At 39.9% G+C, this 19,585-nt stretch overlaps 1 protein-coding gene across 2 annotated transcripts in view; it reads left to right on the top strand.

Annotated features, from left to right (window-relative positions):
• The window catches only part of TAFA2 (TAFA chemokine like family member 2), a 163,767-nt gene that overhangs the window by 118,431 nt on the left and 25,751 nt on the right, over positions 1-19,585 (top strand). For both annotated transcript variants that reach the window (XM_056847151.1, XM_056847152.1), the window contains exons 3-4: positions 17,873-18,025; positions 18,978-19,102. In XM_056847151.1, the coding sequence (XP_056703129.1) occupies positions 17,873-18,025; positions 18,978-19,102 (278 nt within the window). The remainder of the gene's footprint in view (positions 1-17,872; positions 18,026-18,977; positions 19,103-19,585) is intronic.

The raw sequence follows: 19,585 nt of genomic DNA, 5'->3' as shown, positions 1-19,585 counted from the left end.
AACAGAGCCCCGCTGACCCGGCCTGCCTTCCAGCCTGTAAGTTTTGTTTCTCTGGTTCGGGCCTCCAAAAGACGCTCTCGTCAAGCCGGGAACCTTGGTTTATAATCAGAGAGGGGAGCAGACAGAATGTAAACTCCTGCAGCCTTTGTCACCTGTGTGCACTGTTCTGCAGTAGCATATAAGGCATTTTTGATCCTTTATTCTAAACAATTCAGTAAGTTTGTACTGCAGGCTTATGCTGGACAGTTTTCCTATGCCACTGCTTTAGGATCAGTTGGAAGGCATCTTCTTGCAGCTTTTTGCCCCAGGTTGTTGCAATCAGACTGAAGGTAGAGGAAGAGAAGAGCTAGCAATGTTATTGTTTAAGATGGCAGGATGCTGTTTAAGATGTTATGGCAGGAACTGCAACCACATAGACACAAAATCCAGTCATTTAGCTAGCTGGGAGCTGCTTCGTCATGTGTTGGAATGCAGATACTACATGAATTGAGGTTTATGGTTCTGACCCTACTTGATGGAACAAAAAGTAGAAAAAGTTCATGGTATCCCTGTGGTGCAACTTCAAACCCAACAGCACCTGGCACGTAGCTCTTACATCATCCTATTTGTATTGAAAAGCTATAGTCTTTTATACTGTATGTTTGAATGGCTGTGGTTTCATTTCACCCAAGCCTGCTTGAATCCAAACCAAGAGTATTCAAACAGCTGTCATCTCAAAGGTCTAGAGTGTTCTACTGGATGGTCTACTTTGCAGTGTTACTATGGTGCCCTGCTGACTTTATTTTATATATTCTCTCTGATGCTGATATCTTTGCTCTTCCTACACCTGGCAGATGTTCTGGGGTGAATAATGAAATTAAACATCAAAAACTCTCCCTCTTCCAGATGCCTTATTTTCCTCAATGGTAGTTCATTAGAAACATAGAAGCAGCTTTCTGCTTTGTAATCGCTAGAAGTTAGATTGCCTGTTTTCTATTTTTCTGAAAGATCTGCAGCTAATTTTAATTGTTTTCAGAATGCCCCAGAATATACATTTTCCAACCCTCTATCTAATGGAAAGTTTACAACAACAACAAAAAATCAGCACGGCTGGCAGAGGCAGACTGTGTGTCTAAAACAATCAAATTGGTTAGCTGAGGGTGAGAATAGATGCACTATAATAGTTTGACTGTAACAATGTGATCTTTACAGTTAACTAGAGTTACGCCCATTGACTTTTCTGAATTCACAGTTGAAAGGACAGATGTGCATATTAGCAAATCAGACTCTTGAATGTCAGCCTTGCCCTTCCTGCTCATTTTCCTGCAAGTTCCCTGTCAATACTGTCACCCACATCTCATCCAGCTAAGGGAAATTTAACACAATATCTTACAGGAAGGTAGACTGAGACATGAGTGTTGTGCAAAGCAAGAGGACTGACTGCTCTTTTCAAACCACAGCATGCAAAATAATAGAATGGAAGGTTATGGCAACTCTGATAGCTTTACTTTGAGAAACACAAATTCTTTCTGTCCCTGGCACCGTGCTGTGAGGGCTTAGTTACTTAGCTGTAAAGGAAGGAGGAAGCAATGACAGTATCAAGCAGTGGGCAGGTGATCTGGGAACGTTTTGATTTATGGCTATTTACACCTGTCCTTTTATCTGCAAAGCAAGGCTCACAAGGTGTCTAAAGAAGGTGCTAAGAGTCCTCCTTTTATGTTAAAATATATCTGCAATCTTTGCTTCGGCTGTGTAGATTGCTCACAGTTGGCGGAGAGTATTGTTGTGACTTATTTTTATTCATGGCAATAAAGACTGTTGCATCTGTAGACACTAGGATATGTTTCATAGATATGGCATCTTCAGGGTGGAAGTGCAAGGGCTTTGCCCAGCTAGTTCATTGAGTAATGCAGTATGATATGATGCTAACTGTGCACATAAAAACTGTAGAATGTGTAACTGTCTTGGAAAAACGGAAGTTCATAAATGTCAGTTAAAGAATCCCCCCACCCCTGAAAAAGCCAGCTTGGTTCCCTTTTGGCTTATAACTTCAGACTAATAACTGTATTGACATTTAGGTAGGCCATGATTTATGTGTGTTGTTCCCATGTACGGCATCTAAGAAAATATGCACTTAAGGGCAGCATGACTGGTGGCAAATGGAAGAGATAAAAAATAACCGTAAATTTGCTCTTGACTGTCAGCAGGGCTTTTTCAACCCTCTATTGTATTGTCTCAGCATAATGTTGTTAGTTTGCCTTGCAGCTGAAAGTTATAGCTGCCTACTGTTAAAGGACAATAAGACTGTGGCCCAAACTAATGCAAGAAAATGCAAGATTAAAGCTGATATTTGTATCATGTAAAGGTGATATTTGTATCATATGGTTATAGCTAATCCTGCTAATCAGGCTTCTGGGTCTCATGCTAAGAGGAGAGATGCACATCGTGCTCCCACATAGGGAGAACTGACATATTCCACAGGGAACATGTGCATTAACTTCCTTTGGATAAGACAGATATTCAGGGAGTGGGAATTTTTTGAATGTCTGAAGCATTGGAAGCAACATAAGGATCATAAGCAGTGTTCATTTTCCAAAACCTTCCTCTGATCTCTCTCAACCCTGTCTTTCCACTGTGTAGCCAACTGGCCATGGATCAGTCATTCTGGAAGAAAAACGTGGAGGTGAAGTAGACACAGATCAGCCTGAAGTAGACACAGACAGATCAGCAATAAATGGATACAATAACATTAAAAAATGGCAGAATGGGACAAAATCTATTGGATTATATTAAATTTAATTTTCCCAGGACATTCAGCTCATAATCTCAGGATAACTATACTCAAAGGAAGGATGTTAAGGGAATACAGAGTTATTGAAGTAGAATTCATTGACAAGAATGGTTGTAAGTCACTTTAGGTTCTCAGTGGTGGGGGGAGGGATATAAATGAAGTAAATAAATAAAGACAAACATGAGACTAACTTTCAGTTTAAACAAAAACTAGGGTTGGTTAAATCAGTACAAATTTTTGATTCAAAAGAGGCATGTGGCAGATTGAACACCAGCCTACAAGATTTGGGTGTGCCAAGGCCTATCCATATCTATGACCCATTGCTGCCTATTTGGCTTCAACTGATTGATTCATGTATAGTATTTCTACCGTTATCTTTTAAATTCAACTTGCAAATAGATTCCCTGACTGCACTGGACATACATGAATATTTATCCTACTGCAGAATGGGGAAAGTTGCATACAGAGGAGCAAAGTGGGAAGTTTGTTGGCTTCAGTGATTCCTCATCACACATTACTTTGAAGCTAGCACTTTGATAATGGGCCTATCAGATGCTGTCTCTACTCCCCCTTTTCCCCATGGTAATGGTACACAGTATGGCTGTGAAGGGGCAACCAGGAAAATTAATTTGGAAGCTGTAAAGAAAACAAGTCAGTATTTCTTTTTAAAAAATTCTGTTTGGCAGGAATAAGTACAGGGGTGTGTGAGTGTGATGGCACTTTGACTCATATAGTGCTTTAGTATGTGGTCAGACACATCAGGATGCAATTGGATTTCCTTTAAAATTTCAAAGTTTCATAGTTTCAGTAGACTGGTAGGAACCATTTTTAAAAAGAGCTATTGGGTTGGGACAGGAATTCTACAAAACAAATCCCAAACTTGTTTGGTCCCTTTTGCCAGCTGAAACATTTTTTTTCTGTTTTCTCTGTTCATGCTGGTTTAGTTCTTAGACTTTGTTTAGGTATGGTATTGATTCAGCTGGCCTATGGCTTAGTGACTCACTATTTATATAGAATCAATAATATGAAGGGGAGATTATACCAAGGGAGATCACTTGAAAAGATAAGATTTCACGAGACTAGCAGATGTCTTGTTAGCTCCATTTTTCCTGAAGGTCTGAGTAGCGGTATTCTCTTGACTATGCTCATCAGACAGCTTTGCCTGGGGCTTACAGAGTAAAACTGAACTTTTAAAAATTAAGACCTTTCTTTTAGTGAGCAAGTTATGGGACATCCCACAAAGTAGCCTTATAGAATGTCTGGAATTATACAGAAGTGGCTGAAAAGTCAGAGAAAAGTGGTTTAAAATGGACACAATATATTTGCTTCCATTTAGGGGGAAGAAGGAGAATTGGTTTTTATACCTTGCTGTTCTCTACTGTTTCTCAAAGCACAATCATACCTCCCCAACAGGCACTTTGTGAGGTAGGTGAGGCTGAGAGAGTTCTGAGAGAACTGTGACTAGCCCAAGGTCACCTAGCAGGCTTCATGTGGAGGAGTGGGGAATCAAATATGGTTCTCCAGATTAGAGTCTGCCACTCATGTGGAGGAGTGGGGAATTGAACCTAGTTCTCCAGATTAGAGTCCACTGTTCTTAACCACTATACCATGCTGGCTCTTAAATTAAGTTTGGACCTTGTATGAGATAATGGAATAGAAAATCTGGAGTGCAGTAAGTTCTAAATAAGGGAAAATGGGGGAGGAAGGTTGGGTGGACCTGATGGAAAGGGTTATCACCCTGGTCTGCTCCACCCCTCCCCTGTTTACCCAGGCAGCCACATGGGTCTCGCCCCTTCTGGGTGCAAGTTCTTCCTCCCATCCACCATTTGCATTTGTGTTATTACAGGCTGACTTTTGGTTTATCTCTTTGTTGCTTTTCACCTTTGCCACAGCTTGGTTGGTGGTTTGGGTATTGGAACAGATCCATTTTGGGGGAGATGGTGCTGCATGCCCACCTCTCCCATTTCGGGGACTCCCTTAAGGGGTCTTGGGGGTGGAGCCATCCAGTGGCATGCCCAGCTTGGAGGCTGCTGTTCACACCAGGTGGCAAGGGAGCCACACAGTGTCTTGTGCCCATGTGGGATCCTGGGGCTTGTCACTCTGTGGTTCCCCCCAGCAGATGGTCTGGGGGGCGGAGTTATATCAGGCAGCAGTTGGGTTGGCCGATGTTGGATCCATCCCCATGTTGCACCAGTGCTCCTGCGGCGGTATTCAATAAAGCGGTGGCTTATTTCCTCCAATTTGGTGTGTGTTGTGGTCCTTCCTCTTGCACCTGGGTCCAGTCCTTCCTCTTGCACCTGGGTCCAATCCAAGAGGATGTGAGGGGGGAAAGCTACAGCCACTTCTCCCTGGTACTGTGGTTGCAAACAAAACAGCCAGTGTGCATTTGGGAGGTACAAAACACACATAACATGTGTGATACAAAATCTTCGAGTTCTTCCCCAACAAACACAAAGACTTTGTATTATAGATGGAGCTTTTGTAGGACAATATTAACTTTTCAGCTGTTTCAGGATAGGTGGCCTGTTTCAGTGTAAGATTGTTTTAAACGGTGTGTGATTTGGTAAACTTGAAATCAGTAACTTGGAATATTATAAATGTATGTTTTACGAGATCTTGGAATCTGCGTAGCCCTCCAAACTTCCAGTGTTTGAGCTGGAGGAACCTGTTAGCATTACAAAATAGAGGATTTTTTCATCTATTTATTTAGTAAAGCACTTATGTACTGCTTTTCCCTTTCAGTTCAAAATGTTTATAGTAATACTAAATACAAATGCCATAAAAACAAATTATTTTAAATCATCATAACCTTATATATATGCATACGTACATACACCTTATGCAAAAATCTAAAATCTACAAAAAGCTCTGTGAAATAGACCTGCATCACAAGGTGTCCTAAAAGAGAACAAAGATGAAGTGACCCATACCTCATACAGTAGTCCAATCCAAAGCTTTTCTCCCTCTCTCATAATACTAGGGTGCGGAGTCATCTGCTGAAGCTGGAGGGTGATAGATTCAAAACAAATAAAAGGAAGCATTTCTTCAAACAACACATTCTTAAATTGTGGAACTCCCTGCCCCAGGATGTGGTGATGGCTGACAACTTGGAAGGCTTTAAGAGGGGAGTGGATATGTTCAAGGAGGAGAGGGCTATTCACGGCTACTAGTAAAAATGGATACTAATCACAATGCATACCTATTCTCTCCAGGATCAGAGGAGCATGCCGAATATATTAGGTTCTGTGGAACACAGGCAGGATGGTGCTGCTGCAGTTGTCTTTTTGGGAGGCTTCCTAGAGGCACCTGGTTGGCCGCTGTGTGGACAGACTGCTGGAGTTGATGAGCCTTGGTCAGATCCAGCATGGCATGTTCTTATGTTCTTAAAGGTGAAACAGAACTGCCACAGAGAATATCAGTCTTTGTGGCAAGCATTCTTTTCTTCCCTGAAAATTGCCTCTTCTACTATCTCCCCTTCCCAAGAAAATTCTCACATTATTGCTAATTGTGGGCTTTGGTTTGTTAAGAACATAAGAAAGGCCCTGCTGGATCAGACCAAGGCCCATCAAGTCCAGCAGTCTGTTCACACAGTGGCCAACCAGGTGCCTCTAGGAAGCCACTAACAAGACGAGTGCAGCAGCACCATCCTGCCTGTGTTCCACCGCACCCAAAATAATAGGCATGCTCCTCTGATACGAGAGAGAATAGGTATGCAGCATGACTAATATCCATTCTAACTAATAGCCATGAATACCCATTCCTCCATGAGTATGTCCACTCCCCTCTTAAAGCCCTCCAAGCTGGCAGCCATCACCACATCCTGGGGCAGGGAGTTCCACAATGTAACTATGCGTTGTGTGAAAAAATACTTCCTTTTGTCTGTTTTGAATCTCCCACCCTCCAGCTTTAGCAGATGACCCCACGTTCTAGTATCATGGGAGAGGGAGAAAAACTTCTCTCTGTCCACTCTCTCCAAACCATGCATAATTTTATAGACCTCTATCATGTCTCCCCTCAGCCGCCTTCTTTCCAAGCTAAACAGCCCTAAGTGTCTTAACCGCTCCCCATAGGACAGTTGCTCTTGTCCCCTAATCATTTTGGTTGCTCTTTTCTGCATCTTCTCAAGCTCTGTAATATCCTTTTTAAGGTGTGGTGACCAGAACTGTACACAGTATTCCAAGTGTGGTCTCACCGTAGATGTGTACAAGGGCAGTATGATATCAGCAGTTTTATTTTCTATTCCTCGTCTAATTATAGCCAGCATGGAATTTGCCTTTTTTACAGCAGCCGCACACTGGGTCGACATCTTCATTGAGCTATCCATTACCACCCAAAGATCCCTTTCTTGGTCTGTCGCTGCCAGCACAGATCCCATCAGTGTATATGTGAAGTTGGGAATTTTTGTCCCAATATGCATCACTTTACACTTACTCACACTGAATCTCATTTGCCATTTTAATGCCCATTCTTCCAGTATGCAGAGATCCTTCTGGAGCTCTTCACAGTCCGATTTTGTTTTAACCACCCTAAATAATTTGGTGTCATCTGCAAACTTGGCTACTTCACTGTTTAACCCCAACTCCAGGTCATTGATGAACAGGTTGAAAAGCACCGGTCCCAACACAGATCCCTGAGGCGCCCCACTGCTCACATCCTGCCATTGTGAGAACTGACCATTGATTCCTACTCTCTGCTTCCTATTTTTCAGCCAGCTCTCAATCCATAAGAGGACTTGTCCTCTTATCCCGTGACTATGAAGTTTGCTTAGCAGTCTTCGGTGGGGGACTTTGTCAAAAGCTTTTTGGAAATCCAAGTACACAATATCCACAGGCTCATTCTTATGCATAGTCTGCAGTATCAGCCATGGTACCACGTGAATCTTTGTGTGTGTTTTTTTTAAATTAGGTTGTTTATACCTCTTTGAGGTTTCAGAATTACAAGATTTTGGGTTTTTTCCTCTCTCTTTTTTTGCTCTGAGTATGGCTTTGCTAGCACATAGTCTTCTAGTTTGGACTACAGGACTTCCTCCTGGAGAACAACACTGTTGAATAATATAAAAGGGCCATCTCGTTGAGCATCCTCTTTTCTTATATTGGCTGTCCAGAGACCCCAAAGACCCATAGCAGAGCCACAGAGTACAAAGCAACCTTGATTCTCGTGCAATGTATTAACTGTCTATCATTTTATTTGAAAAAAAAATCAACTGTATTTGTTTTTTAAAATGAATTTAAGTTTTGGCTTTTAGAGAAATTGTTGGGAAGAAATAGGATAACCCTAGAGTGTGGATTAAGAAATATGTTGTGAAATTTGCTATTTACTGGGAAAATCTGAGGAACCTATGTGCAATATCTGCCTGGACTGCTTGCCCCTGGTCATTTTTTCACAGTAGACTCATTCAGATCAGAGTGTGAAGCAAAATATTACCATAATAATAGAGAAAAATTGTCAGTTTAGCTCACACAACAGCACAGCTGAAGAACTTGCTTTCCTATATCCCTATAGCTGCAGTTGCCGTTTGGTTTTTATTTGTATCATGTGAAGAGACAGAGCATCCTCTCCACAATGCTGTCGATTAACTACTGAAATGTCATAATGCATCTTTCAAAAAAACATGTGAGCCTTCTTTTAACCGTACCTTGGAGCTGTGTATAGATTCTGGACTAAACATAATTAATTCAGATTAAAGGACTGTGAAGTCCCCTATACTGGGATTCTCTCTCCCTGTGGAGGGACCATCTGTTAAAGCACAGTCAGATAGGAGGATACATAAGAACTATGAAGTAGGTACTTCAATGGCTGGATTCCTTTACATTGCTATCTGCAGAAGTCAGTCCTCAACCTGTGGCTCATCCAGCTCATGCCTCCTCCTATTCTCCTGTTTACACCACACTGCCAGGGCTTCTTTCCCCATCTGGGTTCTTCTCCCAGGCCTTGCTGCTCCTGCCCTGGCTGCTGCACTCTTCATCCAGGGTTAAGTCAGGGGGTAGGTCGTCTGCCTGGGTCAGGTGTGAAAAATTCTTCCTGACTGCCCTTGGGGCCAGGAATGCCACTTCTGATGCAGCTAGGGTTGCCAACCTCCAGGTGGTAGCTGGAGATCTCCCACTATTACAACTGCTCTCCAGGCGACAGAGAACAGTTCTCTTGGAGAAAAAGGCTGCTTTGGCAATTGGATTCTATGGCATTGAAGTCCCTCCCTTCTCCAAAAGCCACCCTCCTCAGGCTCCACCCACACAATCTCCAGGTATTTCCCAACCCAGAGCTGGCAACCCTAGTCCCAGCAGGAGGTATGGCACCTTCCTGTCTGTCGGCCCCAAGACCACCTATCCACAGCTCTCTTCCAGCCTTCAATCAGCTGCCTTCTCACCACCCTCAGTTGGGGCCTTTTATCCTCCTTCCTCTAGCCATGCCTAGTTCCTATTTCTCTGCTCCTCTTCTAGAGTAAGCCCTTCTTCTTGAGGAGGCCTTTACCACCAAGAATTCCTCTGCTCCACAAGGAGCTAATTCTGATAGGCTTCCATTCTGACAGTGTCCCCCTTGGAGTTGCCGCCCCTGAGACCTTCTATTGGACTGCTGCCCTCCTTAGGGCTATGTCCATGCTCCAGTCCTTCTCCCCAGGGCAGGGAGCCCTGGCCTGTGTAGGGTTGCCAGGTCAATCTTTGCTACTGGTGGGATGTTTTTGGAGTGGAGCCTAAGGAGAGGGGAGGGACTTCAAGGCCATAGAGTCCAATTGCCAAAGCGGCCATTTTCTCCAGGTGAACTGATCTCTATTGGCTGGAGATCAGTTGTAATAGCGAGAGATCTCCTGCCACCACCTGGAGGTTGGCAATCCTAGAGCTGTGACAAGGAGATTTGAAAAGCATTTTATCAGCCCTTTCAAAAGAAGCAGTCACCTTATTTTCTATAAACTGTTGCTAAATATCAAGTTTTAGACACTGGCTAGTGAACTAGAGTGAAATGGCTAGAGAGAGGCAGGGTTATAAACAAAGTAAATAAACAAACAAAAAAATTCTGATTTTATTTTAAAGCTCACTATGAAAAAGCCTTTAACTTCATTGAAGTAATTGTAATCTGCCAACAGCAGTCATATAAACAACACTGAAAGAGTGACTGGATGAAATTATTTTTGTTAAACCCAGCAGGATGAAGTCAGATGGCAAAAAAATGCTCCTGATCCAAAACACTGTATATGAAGTACTCCAGCTGGTGGATTTGTGCATTCAAAAGTTTGCACGCCCAGATGAATCAGAGCCAGTTTTTTTCCCTATTAATCCAATCCAATTCTATTTCTCCCCTTTCCCCTTAACTGAGATAATCCAACCCAAAGTCTATTTCTATATCTAGATGGTACGTTTAGAATATGATATCTAATCTTTTCAATTAGTCATTAGTGATTTTCTGTCCTGGGAATGCAATTGCAATACAGATTTACTTGATTTTTTTTTTTGCCAGGGGGCCAAAAGTCTTCCCATACAGATGGTAATAACTGGTGGTTGGCAGACAAGCTGACAAATGAGATTTATTCCTGGCATAGTGTAGTAAAGTTTGGCAATTTGACCATGGTAAACTATTCGTTAGCTGTTTATTTTAAAGGTTACCAATGCACAGTGTGCCATATGAACTCTTCTTGCTATCCTTCATGCACTTGGACTAAGTAGGCTAATTGCACAGCAAAGGCAGTTTTTCGAAGCTAGTTGCCTAACATCAGTGAGATTACCACTTATGAAAACTTACTTTTAGGCTTTATAGAGAGGCTACATAGCTAAGGTCTGAGATAGACATAGGGTTGCCAACCTTCAGGTGGTGGCTGGAGATCTCCTGGGATTACAACTGATCTCCAGGCTACAGGGATCAGTTCACCTGGAGAAAATGGCTACTTTGGAAGGTGGACTCTATGGCATTAAACCCCATTGAAGTCCCTTCCCTCCCCAAACCCCGCCCTCCTCAGGCTCCATCCCCCAAATCTCCAGGTATTTTCCAACTGGAGCTGGCAACCCTAGATAGACATGTGCTTATTTTTCAGACTTCCCTCTCTTCTTAGTCTTTTCCTCATTATGGAAGAAACTTCTATGTTGTACAAATCAATAATATAGCACAAAAGTAATAATTGTTATTGATTTAAACAGCATCCATGTCAAACAGTTGATCATTATTGTGGATATAACCTGTCTCTTACTGGCAGAAAATATTGACAACTTGAAATGACTACTGATGAAGGTTAAAGCAAAAAGGGCCAAGAAGACAAAAGTAATAGCTATTGGGGAATTAGTCAACTTTAAGGTTGACAATGAGTAAATTGAAATTGTTCAAGATTTGCTATTCCTTAGATCTATCATCAACCAAAAGGGAGACTGCAACCAAGAAATCAGGATGAGATTGAGAGAAGGGCAGCCATGAAGGAGATAGAAACTATTCTGAAGTGTAAGGATCCTTAAGTGTCACTGGCAACCAAGACCAAGATAATTCATACCATAGTATTCCATATTACTATGTATGGATGTGAAAGTTGGACAGTGAAGAAAGCTGCCAGGAAGAAAGTTGATTCATTTGAAATGTGGTGTTGAAAGACAGTTTTACCAATATGGACTGCCAAAAGATAAATAAGTGGGTTCTAGATCACATCAAACCTGAAATGTCCCTAGAAGCTAAATGACAAAACTGAATCTATCTTTCTTTGGTCCAAGGTGGATTTGATTTAAATCAAATCAATTTAAATCCTGAATTAAATAATGATTTAAATCACTAGTCAGTAAGACTTCAATAGTGGTTTTCTTCATAAAGTCTTGTGGTGTATTCCGCTCAAAAGGTTTCACTTTCATTTTTACTGCTTGCCTCTCCCTCCTTACACTTAGTTCCTTGTGCAGATCTATTCCATTCCAAACAATCTTGTATTCATTGATCTTCTTGAAACTTAGCACTTAAGAGGTAAGGAGTTGATTCTGTGTACATAGATTTGCAAAGGAACAGTGGGATTAAGGTCTTTTTCTCAACTCTTGAATCCTAAATAAAACCATCTTCTAAAGACTGAAAGTGAGGAGGCCAGGCTCACGTCCCTGGGGAGGTTGCCCCATAATTGTGGGGAGGCCACTGAAAGAGCCCTCAGTCATATACCCACCATTCAGAGAATGTAAATTGTTTATTGTTTTGCTATATGGATTACAAATGTGATAGTTCCATAAATTAGTTGTACAAAAACAAAAAAGAAGTTTATGGCATCTTAAAGATTGACATATTTTATGAAGTATAAGATTTCATGAGCTACTATCTCAGAAGTAGGAAGTCAAGGCTCAGTCAGCAGAATTAGAGATATTGCAGCAGGGGGTATAGTTTGTGAGATATCTGCAAATTTGTGTGCTGGGCTCCAAACATCAGTGTTTCAACATACAGTGAAAAAGCTATCTATTATGTGATTACTTTGAGAAGGACTGAATAACTGTAACTTCATGATAAATGTTTGAGGGTGACATCACATCAATATTAATGTACTATAGAAAAAAGTTTTTTTGTACAATTATATAACATGAGAGGCATCATTCATTTTAATTAGGCATTGGGTAGGAAAAAGAACAGTATTTTAAATGAAAATTTAATTTGGAGCAGGATATGGATCAGACCCATGAGGGAAATATTATTTGCATTCTTGTAAGTATAAAAAGAAAATAAAAGTGTAGAGTTTGGCACCTCAGTTTTGAACCTAATTTTTCAGTAGTAAGTTGGACAGCTTACTGTGGAACAAACGTCTAAGTAAAACTGTTCTGGATCTGGACCAAAGTCTGAGTTGTGGAGTAGTTTAGGATTTTCAGATAATTCTTCAAGCTGCTGTTTTAATTTCAGTTGGTTTGGATGTAATTACAGATTTTTCACAGATCTGAAGAAAATTAAATGGTGGTTTGTAAGAACAATAAAAGTTTGTGAAGATCCTTTGGCCAAATGAATCTTGAACAAAATGTGCTGGAACTTTGACGATAGGAGACTACTTTTGAAAAAATAAATGTAACTAACAATGTTATTATTTTATATTTCCTTTTGTAATGTTTAATTGACGTTTACTTAAAAAAAGCTTAGCTTAAAGTCTTGTCTTGAATATCCGCTTACATTGGACCGTACAATTCATTAGAAAAAAATGGAAACATCTAAATATTATGCAACAAGGCTCTAAAAAAAAATTGCAGGGCTATTCATATCATTGCTTTGTAGTGTGACAGGCCGAGACTGATGTGACATATTGAAATTGCTGAAGTGTAGAGAAAAGATAACCTACATTCACTTTCTGTGTCAATCAGTATGAACAAAGCAAACATTCAGTATGTCTGAAAAAAATTCCTGCCAAAACCAGTAGTCATGGAATAGTAACATGCTGATTTAGGGCCTGACTTGAAAGATATTTTATTCACACTATTTTGTATTTATTTATTGTACCATCTAGAAAATCAAGCATTCTTTTATATTGTAAGGGTACTGAATAGGTACACTGTATCAAGGCTGAAGCAAATGAGCAATTTAAACTAATGGATAGTATACTTTCATGGTGTCCCCTATGGTGGACTACTCTGCATCGAGTCAGTCCATGATCCTTGAAACCTAATATTGCTCGAAAATGCACAGGTGGTTTTAGTTAAAGATTGTTATAGTAAATCTTTATTGAGGACCATGGTACAGAACTATTATAGTGGTTCGAGCTGAATTTAAGGAATTTGTATTGGACACTGGCTCAGAGAAAATCACTTGCTTTGCATGCACAAGGTCCCACATCCAATGCCTAGGCTCCATGTTTTAGACAATCCATGGTCTTTGGCATCTTTATCTTATTTGACATATATAATTCCATAAATCGTGTCCAGTAAACACTGGCTATTATTTCCAGATATTCATATTTTATTGAACCTAATTTAGAACCAATATTTTTTTTGGTATGTAGTCCAACTCTTTCCTAAGTAGGCAGAGGCCTTCATGTCTGTGGATGACACCTTTTTGTGGCATTTATCATCCACACAGGGGCCAGTCAATTTACTACTTGATACAGAGATACTTCACATTTGTCATGGAATATGTTATGATTCCTTAAATGTTTCTGAACCCATGAACTTTTATTAAAGTAAGCACTATAGAGTAGATTGCAGGAACAAGAGAGCATTGGAATTTTGCAGACATTGTCTAGATTCTATCATGACACACAGAGGTGGGAATACTGGCAGGGTGGAGACTGGGTAGATAAAGAGGGAGAAGAGAAGACAGGTGACAAAGCAGATGATGAGCACAGTCCTTGATAGGTTGTAGAATAGAAAAGGAAAACACAGGTTTTGTAGACTTGGATCTGTGCTCTTCCCATTATCTTCTTTCTTTCTCCCTTCATTCTTATAGTCACTTAGAGGTAGACAAGCAGTGCATTCCTGAGAAGAATGCCCGCGCTGGGCTTAGGAGGCAACGCGGCTGTCCTGCCTCCAACGGAGGTTTCGGCCCCGCTTAGCTGGCATTAGCTGCCCAGACACTGGCACGGGGGCCCCAGATGCCGTCACGGTGCCTTCCTGACTTCCTAAGGGCTTTCACCCTTAGATCTCAGGAATGTGCTGAAGGAGGCAGGTATGTTTTCAAGTAGAAAAAGGAATAAATGTAGCGTCACTCTCAGTTATCAAACTCGAAACTTGTGTTTTGCTCTAGTCTTCATTCTGGAGCTCTCTCTTTTATGTAAGGAAAATACATGTGTGTAAAAATATAAGAAAAAATACTCACCTGATTGACACTCAGAATTAGATTCTTCATTTCTGAATGTTGACTCCACAAACAATTTCAGAAAAGCTGTTCATTTCCCATTGTTTTGTCTTTGAGTTACAACTTTCTAAGTCAATTGAAATCAATGGTTTCAGAAGGGTGTAACTCTGCTTAGGACTGCACTGTTAAACAGTACTTCACATTGCAGGAAATGTATACTTCATTATAGGAGATCTGTATGGGACATTTCTTTTAACTCTAATGCAAGATATAACTATATTTATAACACTGGAACTTAATTATTTGAGAGACAATAGTGAACTATATTTCCCACATATCTTGAGGGGAAAGTCACATTATATATAAAAGCAGAAGGTCTTTGCCAATGATTTTTATTACATTGAAATGGTAGGAATGTCTTATATAGAAAGTTGTGGTTTTCTTAATTAAGAATGGAATGAATTACCTTTTCCTGTGACCATTATTGGAAAGTCTGGTTATTTTCTCATCTAATGTTCTTCACATTTTCCATTGAAAAGCTTTTCTATACCATTTATAAATTTAAATGGCTGTTCCATTAAATTTGATTATGTTGACATAAAAACCTAAAAATGTCCCATTCTTTCTTGGTAATGGCTAAAGACCGAGAAATGTGCTGCCTTGAAAAGTTTTGTTTCAGCATTAATTTATTTTGGAAAGTGTTTTACAACCAACTAAATATATTAAATAGCTTGCATTTCAAATGCTTATTGGTGCATGTAGGTGGTGCTTGATTTCTGCTTAGAAGGTGTTATGTGGCATCTCTGGAGAGTTAGCTTTGTTGCATAAAAACGATTAAATGGGAATGTGTGGAGACAAACAAAATCTACCATCAGTGAGACAACTCAGAATACAAATAAGAACTTTGGGAAGAAGCAGTAGAAGTAGGGATGGGACCCATAGCTCAACAATAATTTTATATTTCATTTTTTTTATATTTTATTTTTCATTTGTGTGTGTGTGTAAAAAAACAGAAATTAAAAATAGAAAAATACAGAAAAATAGAAAATAATACAGAAAAGTTCTGGATGGAAATACAAAATTTTGATAAAACACCCTCATACATAATATTATTCTATCCTATTTAGAGAGTATATTATGTCATGTCTCTACCTTCTTAAAATATGGTCCTCTTTGTTTTCTACTTGCTAGCTTATTCTCTAATAAAAAATAATAATTTTTCATTATCTCTATCCTGTTTGCTGATATCTGTTTTTATAGGGTTGCCAGGTCCTTCTTTGCCACCAGCAGGAGGTTTTTGGGGTGGAGCCTGAGGAGGGCGGGGTTTGGGGAAGGGAAGGACTTCAATGGCATTGAGTTCAATGGCCAAAGCGGCCATTTTCTCCAGGTGAACTGATCTCTATTGGCTGGAGATCAGTTGTAATAACAGGAGATCTCCAGCTAGTACTTGGAGGTTTGGAAAAAAACACCTATGCTAAACCAATTAGTTGAGGGGAAAAATAGCACAAGGCTCAAAAAGTTATGCAAAGTACAAAATTTATAACACAAATACTACCAACTAATACAGTGTATAAACTACCACCGATGTGAATATAGACGACAATCAAACGGACTTATATACAAAATACAGTCTCTTATAAGCACAACAGCTCTATCAGTCTTTGGTAATACACTGACAAACGAGTTGCTTCCTCCGCCTGCAAGGCTTGGGTTTGCAAAGAACTGTTCTATGAAATTGACACCTTCTTCAGCAGAAAAAATGAACGCCGCCAGAAAAAATGAACGGAACGCCTTCCGGATTGTGCTTCCGTGTTTTCGCCCCTAGGGGCTTCATCAGCAGTTTTATGGCACAACGGCTCCTGGTCGCCCGCAAGGGGCTTGTCTCTATGAAGAACCTCACCGGGTCAATGCAGCTCTCTGGTATGGAATGCATTCCAGAGCTGTTGTGCTTATAAGAGACTGTATTTTGTATATAAGTTCGTTGTTTGTTTGATTGTCGTCTATATTCACATAGGTGGTAGTTTATACACTGTATTAGTTGGTAGTATTTGTGTTATAAATTTTGTACTTTGCATAACTTTTTGAGCCTTGTGCTATTTTCCCCCTCAAGTACCTGGAGGTTGGCAACCCTAGTGTTTTACAATGCAGCTTACTAGGTTTCTGAGCTGGTCTGTACAACCATTCTGCTTGGGGTGGCTGTTTATGTTTTGTGCCTCTAGCATCTGTCTACTTCTGGACAGTGGGTCATCATACGACTTGCTGAACTGAAAACGTAGCACCCTTTGCACTCAAAGATCTGCACTGGTGACTTGTCTCTTACTAGTCACAATTCAAAGTACTGGTGTTCACCTGTAAAGCTTTGACTTGCTTGAGACTGGGGCACCTGAAGGGCTGCATTCTTGCATACTGTCCAGATTTCCAGTATTGATCTTCCTCCCAAGCAGCATTCTTGGTACCCCTGACCACAGATGTGAGGTTGCCAGTGACCAGGGACATGATCTTTTCATTAGGGGTGCCCTGTCTTCCTTCCTCCTCAAAGCTCACCTAATGCCCATATTATTAGCTTTTACTAGCCAGGCAGAAACATTCATGTTCAACTAGGCATTTAATTAAAAATTTATCCCATCTTTTTGCTTTTTTGTTATTCCTTAATTGATAAGAAATATTTCTAGAGGTAATGGATTCTTCACCTGACAAGTTTCAAACTACCATAAAGGTTCTTATTTTCCCAAATTAAATATTGTACCTTGACTCCTGCCCTGCCACCCTTGTGCTGTGAAGAAGGGGGCATATTTCCTTCAGTTCCACCTATTTTCCCTTCCCGTTGTAGTCCGCTGTAACCCTGAAAATTTTCAGAAGGAGGGAGAAGTCCTGGAAATCACTAATCCCATTTCATTCCCTTAAGTTTTCAGAATATGACTGGATACATGGCAATGCCTCTAGTTCTTATTCCATCACATAATGTTGTTTTCTAACAGTGCAATCCTAAGCTGAGTTCCACTCTAAGTTAATGAGTATAACTCTGTTTAGGACAACACTGGAAGTCAATAGGCTTGAAGGGCTTAACTCTGTGTAGAATTGCACTGCAAATGTCATATGAAATTCTAAATCATAGGGAAAAAAGATTATATGCCAAATTTGAATCTAGGTTCCTTCTGGCTACCTTCTCTTCCTGCAGTTTCTCTTTCCTGCACCTGGAAAGTTACCATGTTCTGAGCTATAAAGGACTAGTATCTCAATCTAGGGAACAGGATAGGTTCACTTCTACGTGAAGGAACTCTCAGATGAAGTCTGCATTACAAAGGATCTCCAGTTCTGGCAGTGTTCTGCTTCAAAAGAATTGTATTGCATCTATACAGAAATGCTATCACTGTTGTCAACTTCTTGTTTTCACAGCTCATCATGTTAAAACTGGAACTTGTGAAGTGGTGGCTCTCCACCGATGTTGTAATAAGAACAAGATAGAAGAAAGATCACAGACAGTCAAATGTTCCTGCTTTCCTGGGCAGGTAGCTGGTACCACCCGAGCAGCTCCTTCTTGTGTTGATGGTGCGACATACTATGTTGTTTGTTCTTCCCTCTGCAGTTATATCCTCCTGAGTTTTGTAATACTTGCCTTTCATTCAAGCCTATGTTGATAATGATAAGAATGGTGTTATTTGAGATATACCCAAGATGAATGATAGCTGGAGATTTCAAAATAAATTGCCAAGTCTAGTTCTGCAAGGAACCCCTTGAGAAGCATAATTTTATGGAAAAATCTGAATGCCTGTAGTGTTTTATCAAATTCATTTTAATACTGCTCCCAAAGCTACATCAGCACATTTGTCCCACGTGCTGTGATTTCACACTTCCTTTATGTTATTTTTGCTACCAAGATGCAACACAATGAGACAGAGGATTTTTTAACCTCTTTCTTTTAGTCAGTATAGATAAATGATTTCTTTACATTCTATACAGAAATCCCTAGGGGAAATGCAAGTTTCTTTGGCTAATTTGCACATTTTCTATAAAAAGTTGTAAATGTTTCCCCATATTGTGTTGTTAGCTGTCATAGAAGCAGTACTAAATTCAAAGAATATTTTTTCTCCATACTTTAGTCTAGAATTTTTGCTAGTTCATATTTGCAGACTATCTGAGAAATACAGTTGAATTTAAAAGGGAGAAATGGACCAGGAAAAAGAAGATGGATCTCTAAGAAACTTGAGTTTGTTTTGGAAGACTTTTAAAGGAGTCTAAAAGGAAGCACATGTTTGTAGATAAATTGAAATTTCCAATACTGAGGCAGTTCACTGGCCTTACAATGGAATGACCTTCTGATACCAATTAAAGTAAACCAATTAAATTATCATTTTAGATTTATCTGCCGAGTGTCTATAATATTTTTAACATTGTTTTCATTTTGAACAATTTATGGCTTTGCTACTATTATCTTGATGATTCCGTTATTTCTAAAGAATAATAAAATTAGTGTCTATTTGCATTTCTTCCTGTGCTATAGCTTCAATAGTGGAACAAAAATGGTGGTGCCAAATGCAACCATGTCTTGAAGGTGAAGAGTGCAAAGTTCTTCCAGATAGGAAAGGATGGAGTTGTTCTTCTGGGAATAAGGTGAAAACAACTCGGGTAGGTATAGTATTTACATGACATCTGGCTGAAGTACTAAAACCAAAGTGTTGCTCTTAGTAGACCTTTGCTTGTGAAGTATGCTCAAATAATCAGATGAAGATCATGATGATATTTACAGTTCCTGTAATCCAAGGAAAATGTTCTTCTTTCAACAAGGTTAAAATGCCACCAATTAACTGATTTGTGAGGGAAAAGGTCCAAAAGAAATGTAATCTTGGTTCCCATTCTGTCATGGTGAGACTTGATTAAAATTAAAACCTGTACTTTGCACATTCTTAGAACCATTCTTTTGTTTAATACTGCTTCACAAATTCCAGAGATTAATCTTGGTAGTAAATAAACTGATTTTAAAGGGATTATCTCTTCTTTAAGAAGGAAGCCTTAATGCTCGGGCAGCTAATTTAGTATGAAAGCCCTTTGTTATCTAATTAATGTAACTAATTAATGTATACTCCACTTCACAAATGTTATGCTTTATAC

Source organism: Euleptes europaea, chromosome 3, assembly GCF_029931775.1.
Source record: "Euleptes europaea isolate rEulEur1 chromosome 3, rEulEur1.hap1, whole genome shotgun sequence".
In the NCBI taxonomy this organism is placed as follows: Eukaryota; Metazoa; Chordata; class Lepidosauria; order Squamata; family Sphaerodactylidae; genus Euleptes; species Euleptes europaea.
This window is presented reverse-complemented; position numbering and strand designations above follow the sequence as displayed.